The 8,147-nt window shown below is 45.4% G+C and overlaps 1 protein-coding gene across 2 annotated transcripts; it reads left to right on the forward strand.

Annotated features, from left to right (window-relative positions):
* Positions 1 to 389: 389 nt before the first annotated feature.
* On the forward strand, positions 390 to 6,808 carry CBLN4 (cerebellin 4 precursor). Of its 2 annotated transcripts, XM_084888969.1 has the most exons (4): positions 390 to 710; positions 3,642 to 3,758; positions 5,564 to 5,788; positions 5,889 to 6,808. In XM_084888969.1, the coding sequence occupies exons 1-3, from the start codon at positions 429 to 431 to the stop codon at positions 5,759 to 5,761; spliced, it is 597 nt and encodes a 198-aa protein (XP_084745095.1). In that variant the 5' UTR covers positions 390 to 428; the 3' UTR covers positions 5,762 to 5,788; positions 5,889 to 6,808. The 2 variants fall into 2 exon arrangements, with proteins under 2 accessions (XP_084745095.1, XP_084745094.1); XM_084888968.1 differs by having other exon boundaries at positions 5,564 to 6,808.
* Positions 6,809 to 8,147: the final 1,339 nt, after the last annotated feature.

An 8,147-nucleotide genomic window follows, 5' to 3' on the forward strand; every position in this document is an offset into this window, starting at 1 on the left:
CACCCACCGCCCGGTGGCCGCTCTGAGTCCCCTTCCTGCTTCCCGATCCGCGGTTCACCAAGGGGGGTGCTTGGGTTTGGGGTGAGCATTTACTGCCAGTTTCTCCTCTGAGGCGTGAGTGTGAGGGTTTGGAGACTTCTAGATGTCTGGCAACCAGGGGGGCGGGTGAAGGAGCCCCAGGCAGGGCTGGCTCCGGGGCGGAGGAGGGGAGTAGGGGGTTCTGCATGAGCTCCTTAAAGGACAAAGGTAACCACCGAGCCGGCGAGAGCGCGCGAGACAGACTCTGATTTCAAACCGGAGCATCGGCGGAGGTGAGAGGGCCGCCGCCGCCCCGCCTGCAGCGCTGTCCATCTAACAACCACCGGTGCCTTCCCAGCCGGTCCCGGGCGAGCCCAGCGCCAGCCGCCGCGGCTGCCCCCGCGCTCACCATGGGCTCGGCGAACAGGGCGCTGTCCGTGGTGCCGGCTGTGCTTCTGGCCCTCGCGCTGCCCGTCTGGGCGCAGAACGACACGGAGCCCATCGTGCTGGAGGGCAAATGCCTGGTGGTGTGCGACTCGAACCCTGCCACGGACGCCAAGGGCTCCTCTTCCTCCCCGCTGGGCATCTCGGTGCGGGCGGCCAACTCCAAGGTCGCCTTCTCGGCGGTGCGGAGCACCAACCACGAGCCCTCGGAGATGAGCAACAAGACGCGCATCATTTACTTTGATCAGGTCAGATCCCCGGGGATGTGGGGCACCGGGGCGAGGCGGGGGGCCGCATTGCCGGGCGTCTCAGACCTGGCCGCCTGCAAGGGCTGAGTTCATCTGATTGGGAGGTGGGGGATCGTTTAGGCACTCACCTCCCCAAATATGCCTGGGACTGAAACTTCCAGTGTCTCTCCCACCCTCGTTCCCCCCTGGACTCCGGGAAAGGCTGCTGGGCGGCAGGACAAAGGCTGAGGACACAGGGCTGGGCAGCAAGAAAGAGCTCAGGACAAGTTTAACAGCAACAGGTCCAAGGAGCTGGTGGGAGTCTGGTGCCTGGACTTTGCAATCTCTTGGCCAGAACTCGGCCCCTGCCTCAGACCGCTGTCTGCAGGTGCCCGCGGGCTGTCCCTTGGGGCCCTCCACACGCAGGATACATGATTTGTTTCTCCCAGCTGGGTGGGCACTCTGCAGAGATCTTGCAGGTGGCCGGAGCGGGTGCGCAGTGGCCAGGGTTGGTCTAGCTCGCCTTTGGCTGCTGGGATCCCGACCACACCTCGAAGGCGCAGCTGAGGGGAAGCCCTTCGCTGGAGCTTGCAGAAAAGTTGCAGAGGCAGAGGCGGAGGGAAAGGAATTGGGCAGCTGCGCTGAGCTGCACTGATCTGAGCTGAGCGGCAGAGGGAAGCGCTGGAGGGCCTCGGCTCTCCCTTTCCCTGCCTGTCCTTTCAGAGAATTGCAAATTACTGGGAGAGGACAGGCTTTTGGGCTGAGGGTAGGGGCTGGTGGAAGAGCTGGTGAAATCCACGGCTGCTTTCAGAGACCTGGAGCTCAGATGTTTGGCTGATGAAAACCCCCAGGATATCAGCTCAGCGTTAGCCAGGAGTCATCACTGATTCCGGGGCTTTAATTTCCACCCTAAGTGCACCCAGAACCTTTTCATTTCCAAAGTCACACGCGGAGCCCACATTTGTTTGGAAAGCCACAGGCGTGAGAGCGCAGGTGAAGAGGCACTGCCTTCGCATGTGCTAGGGAGGGAATGAAGTGACAGTAGGTTCCTTATTAATGTTTCCTAAGCAATGCACTCCCGCTGGCCAGAGACAGACCAGGTGTCTCTGGGGCTACCTGTTCCTATGGGACAGCCACAATTCAGCAGCCCCTTTAGGAGTGCAGTGCTTCCTGTCTTGACAGAAGCCAAGGCTAGCCCCTCCCCTGGCTTGTACTTCAGCGCAGTAATTAAGTGGGCACTGCACTGTCCTGTAAATGCATTCTTTCGATGATCGCTCCGGCAATTAGGAGAGGAGAAGGCTTCTTCCTCTGCCCAGGAGCCATGCATCTTGGAGACAAGACATACTTAGTGATAAATCTCCATGTGCCTGGATGTCTAATTACAACATCCACCTCCAGCCTTGTGTGCAGTCAACACTCACCGGCTGTTTCCCTTATTACTAATGAACTATGTATCTGCCTCAGGAAGTCCCCACAAAGTTTCTCAAATAAACGTGCTAGGGAGAAATCATTGTAAAGCGTTGCCAGGGATTACTGTGTGGCTGGGGATTTGCTGTCGGAAAGTCCTCGATCATCAGGTCAGAGAATGAAATCTGGTGCTGACTTGGAAGAACGTGAAATCCCAGAATAGCATTGTCCACATACATGCAGTTTAAGTCGGGGGTCAAGCCTGACCGTGACTATATTCTAGTGCATTGCTCAGAGGTAAAAAGGAAATTATGCTAACGGGTTACTATTGGAATGAATGTGTTGTTTAAAAGAGATAGTAGCAGATTGCCTTTGATATAGGGGAAATGTGTCCTTTAGGGACATCTGTTTTTTTTTTTTTTTTAATGCCACCTATAGATTTATCTCTTGAGGAGAAATGGAAGAAATCCTAGTTATTTTTCAACTCTCCCCCCCCCCTCCCCAACTCTTTCTCCTCTCTCTCTCTCTCTCTCTCTCTCTCTCTCTCTCTCTCTCTCTCTCTCTCTCTCTTTCTCTCCCTTCTCTCTCCCCCCTCTCTCTTTCAGAAAGGAAGGGACTTATCTAGAGATGTTTGCAAATTTGGTTTAAGAGGTAACTTGTTGAAATTCAAAGTTCATTTCATAACCAGTAGATCCAGATTGAGAGTCCTTGAAAACAAAATGCATTGTGGCTTTCTTTGGGAAGAGTACCCGATTCCATGCTTAATTTTTGACCACTGAAATTTTTAAATAAAGAGCGGGTGGCTGATGAGAGGGTGATAGCCAACCTTGGAGGAGCAGGAGAAGGCCACCTAGGTCACAGTCTGCTTGGATGCACACCTCCTCTGTGGCAGCTTTTAAAAGCTGAGTCATTGCCAAAATAGAATTAAGGCCTAGATGGCACAGGAATGAAAAACGGAGAGGTTTGGCGGGGACTCCGGGGAGGGCCAACCTCCAGATCACTCAGTACACCAGCTGCTCAGTGCCATGGATTATGGCCCGTGCGGAGGGGGTGCCCGGGCTCTGTGTGGTGTGTCCAGGGAGGACCACAGGGAGCCCACGGATGCTGATTGGCTGTGTGGGAAATACCATCTCCAGACACTGGGAAGGCTTATCGAGGGTGGAATGTAAATACATGGCAGGTTCCTTTTATCTGACTCTCACAGTACAGCTGATAAACCTATAAGCCCTCACATGTTACCTCCACGTTCCCAGAGCCATCCGGCCTTGCTGGAAATTGAGGCATGAATACAAAGCAGTTACTTCATATTTTCCTCTATCATTCAGGAGACAGAAGATCCTTCCAATATACAAATACATTTTTTTTTTCAAGTCGCTAAAGAGAAAAGGAACAGAACTCAATGTTTTATTCTCTATAGTTTCTTAAGCTAGTTGTAGATTAGGAAAATAAAAGAGAAAGAAAAAAAAAAGAGAGGAAGGAAGAAAACATACCTATAGAAGAGAATATTATAATAATTTGCTGTTACTTATTATTTTTTACTTGTAGATCCTAGTAAATGTGGGTAATTTTTTCACCTTGGAGTCTGTCTTTGTGGCACCAAGAAAAGGAATTTACAGTTTCAGTTTTCATGTAATTAAAGTCTACCAGAGCCAAACAATCCAGGTATGTGCTTTGACCTGTTCCCTTTCTATCCCCCAAAAACAGTGTGTATTGGTTGTGGGTTATGTATTTATGTATTTATCCAAATATGTGCTGTCACTATAAAGATAAACAACCATCTGCAGCAGTTTATTTTTAAAACACTTAACTTCTAATCTTCTCCTTTATAGCCTCTGCTAGGCATGTGACAAGAGCATATAGAAAAATCAAACTTATTACCTTAATAACAACCAGCCATTAAAAAAAACAACAACTTGGCTTTGGATAAATGGTGATGAACAGAGACTTGACTTGGGGTGGTGAACACACAATACCATGTACAGATGATGTGTTATGGAATGGTGCAACTGAAACCTGTATAATGTTGTTAACCAATGTCATCCCAATAAATTCAATGAAAAGGAAAAAACACACACACACACAAAAAAACACGGCTTAGTAAAAACTCAGTGACACAAATCTCCATAACAACTTGATTTCATTTAGTGCCTGTGAAAAATCATTTCAACTTGTAGGGATAAAACTTGTAAGACCAGTAGAGTTTTACAAGTGTTTATTAGAAAACAAACAAATTTTCTATCATTGTTATGAATTAGGAGAAACAGTTTACTAGTAAGAATACATTTATGAGTATTTATCCAACTCACAATTATCCGACATGCTTTTTTAACAAGAGTGTGCTATGCTTATGCTTTAGTTCACCCTCAGTTACCCTGGTGAATTCTTACCAATTGCAATTCCAGAGTGAACAATATATTTTGTGTTGTGCTTTCTAAATAATGGGCTTGAGCTTACACTCAAAGGCAACCATGGGCCTAGTTCCTATAATGTTTAAATGTGCGAACACCCAATGACACCAATACATGTCTATGGAATTCTAGGAACATGTCATCTTTTGCTCAATATTTGTACTGTGTGCTATGTCTATGTGAAAGATAGATTCTCCAATCTACCACTTTTACATTTCCTAGTGAATGGATAAATTGATCAACCTCATGTTTAATTAATTCAATATTATTTTTTAAATGTAAAAAGGACGAACAGCTAGAAAACAAATTCTATATGCCATAGGAAAGCTTTTCTAGACCCCACTATTTGGAAGTTAGTGTAATGTTTAACCCAGTCTGATCAAAATTGTAGTTTGAAGAAAAGCGAATACATGTTGAGCTTATTGTTTGCTAATAATTTTGAGTTTATTAATTATTAATTCTTTACTAATTAGCCATCATTAACATCTTCAATGGTAGTGGTGATTATTATTTTAATCACATATTTCTTATTAAGGGAAACAGAAAAGAAACCACAGTGCACACACATTCCATGATTTAAGATGATTTTCAGCAGAATGCACATCACGGCTGCATAGTGATCTGCCCAGAAGTCAGTAGAACTTCACTATATCTGGTGTATCAGGGTGAAGGGTGCTGGGCCTCTTTTACTAACACACTGGGAAGCTACAGGCTTGCTTCCTTACCGAAAGATTGCTAACGAACGTCAGAGGTAAATGCAGTAGTAAGCTTAAGTTATACGTGACAGGTGGCCAGTTTCCACACAGTTAGGCTGCTCTCCATAGACGGTACTCTCTTGTAGGCATTTAAGGACATTTCTATGGAAGAAATTCAATTTTACTTTGAACAGTCCCCAGCCCAAGCTCAGTAGCATACTAAGTCTAGCCACTGCACTTGGCTGATTTGAAAGGAAAGGGATATCTTTACTAAACATCAGCTATTCCCTCTTGGGCATTATTTGTTAACCCTAGCAGAATTTTTGACTTTAAGGAGAGCTTAGTGATTTTTTTTTTCTTGTAGGTTAATCTGATGTTAAATGGAAAACCGGTAATATCTGCCTTTGCTGGGGACAAGGATGTTACTCGTGAAGCTGCCACTAATGGAGTCCTGCTCTACCTGGATAAGGAGGATAAGGTTTACCTAAAACTGGAGAAAGGTAACCTGGTTGGAGGCTGGCAGTATTCCACGTTCTCTGGCTTCCTGGTGTTCCCCCTATAGAATCAGTTTCTCCGTGGCGGTCACCAGGTGAGGGGCGGCTCACTGCTGAGTTATTGGAAGATCATTTTCTCATCCTCGGAGTGATGTCTTTTATTGGTTTCATGGGTCAGTATGGATTCTCTTTCAGGATCCCAGGCCTGTCAGGACCAACCCAGCTTTACTGATTACTTTTGCGTGCGTGCGCTCCCTATGTGTGGATCAGGACTCAGCAGACAATTCCTATCTGTGCGTCTGTGTAACCGTTATAGACTGTCTGCAGATTCCTCCTGAGTTCAATTTCCCGGAGTTACTGAATTCGTTGCAGATGTGGATTTTTTTCTATTTGTTTTTGAAAGACTGGCAAGTGAGTCTAAGAAGGAGAAAATGCAAGAGTTCTGACTTCAATCAACTGTTAGTGCGAAGCTGCCAAAGAACTTGCCTGTGTTGGTATATTAGTCATGTATGTTCTGACACCTTTGGACTCAGTTTGTTTTGTTCAGTGTAGGAACCTGGGAATTGTTTTGCAGTGACTGGTTTGTTTTGTGTTTTCTCTGCCAATAGGGTAAGGAATGGCTTGCCCTCAAACTTACCCTATAAGATCCCCAACATGACTTCCCTTAAAAAAAGAATGCTTCATAGTTTTATTTTAATTATATATGTGAAAGAGTCATATTTTCCAAATTATATTTTCTAATAGGAAGAATAGGTCATAAATCTGACAGAGAAAAGGTTGCTTACCTGAGTTCTACCTGCTCAACCCCCAAACCTCCCCAAACCACTCTCCTCCCGGGAAATCTTATACTTTGTTGCTTGACTTTAATGAACATGATTGATGATAATCACTTTATTGAAAACCTAAGGGGCTTTTCCCCTTAGCCACGACCACTTTATTAACAGGAGATGGGATGCCCTTGTTTTTAATTATACTTATGTTTCCAACTTCTGTTGTGTTTGAAGTATCTTCTGGTTTTGCCTTAACTCCTTGAATTGTATATATTTATCTGTTTAGCTGATATGAAATCCAAATATCCCATATTTAAACTTAGTGCAATATTTATTTTGTCTTTTGTATAGATCATATGAATTCATAAAATTATTTATGTCTCTGTTATAGAATAAAAGTTAATATATGTTAGTTGAATTTTGTCCATTCATTTTGGAAGTGTGTATTCTGCTGAATTTATTTCCCCTCTCTCACCAATCTTTTCCCCCTTCCTTTCTTCCTTCCATCCTTCCTTTCATTTCTTTTTCCTGGAGTTGAATGAAAGCTTTCTGGATTTTCAGGGACAGTTCTCTGAATTGGCATATGGAACCTTTATGTGTTTAACCTGTCCAACCAGGAGCTGTGCACCTGCTGGCAGAAGGCCCATGAACTTGACAACTCTTCTGCCAGAGGATTTATTGTTAGGAAGTTACATAAAAAAAAAATCCCCTAAAATTCATTTACTGAGGGTGCTCAGTAAGCGAATGAGTGGTGATGAGTAAAAAGAACAATATTCTCAAACTGAGGACTTGAGGGGCGAGTTCTCTCCTTTTCTCAACACCTTGAGGCAAGCAGAATACTGTGGGCTGCTTTTTAGGGGGAACTGTTATCACCAGTGTCTCTTCTGGAGGTTTGGCACCATTTCCTGGTCTGTTGTCAATTAATACAATTTTGAGAGCCCCTCTTCTGAAGCTAGTGGCAGCGAGGAGCGTGCTATGGAGTCCTGTGGGAGAAAACATGCAGGCAGGGCTTCCAGTATAATGGTGATTCATTCATCACAGGAAGGCTCCCCAAGACAAATTATCTGGCAATGTTGGTGATGGATCCTCAATGTTTTGCTTGGTGAGATATCCCTCAGCTGACTTTCAGTTAAAAACTGTCCCTCCTCTGTGATCATGAAAGTCAATGGACTTTATTTCCATGTGAGCGGCTTGCGCTGAAAGTGGGCTCTGCCATAGTCTGTGTTTAGAGCTCGAGTCTGTATGTGGCAGCTGCCCTAAGGTGGGCTCTGACATAGTCTGTGTTCAGAGCTTGAGTCTGTATGTGGCAGCTGAGTGGCTCTTGCTGGAATGTGTGTAGCATTCATCCTCATTTTAGCAGAATGGCTTCAGTATTGGAATTACAAATAGATACTTGCAATGGGCTGGAGAGTTTGGTGTGTAATAAAACAGACCAGTGTGGAAATGGCTGTTATATACATGCCGTTGGCCATCCTTTGGGGCTTGCCCTTAACCTTCCTGATTTTTCCTGAACATAAAAGAACATCAGCAGAAGGCTTGCTTTTAACTCCTAAGCCCCACTGTATACATATTGTTGCAGAAAACATTCAAAACTTTCAAGACAAAACCTATATGAAAAGGCAGTGACGCTGTGGCTATCAAATGTGGGGGTGCCTGCAACAGGGGACCCCAGTGGAGGAATGAG

This window comes from Pipistrellus hanaki (assembly GCF_964339955.1).
Source record: "Pipistrellus hanaki genome assembly, chromosome: 6".
NCBI lineage: Eukaryota > Metazoa > Chordata > Mammalia > Chiroptera > Vespertilionidae > Pipistrellus > Pipistrellus hanaki.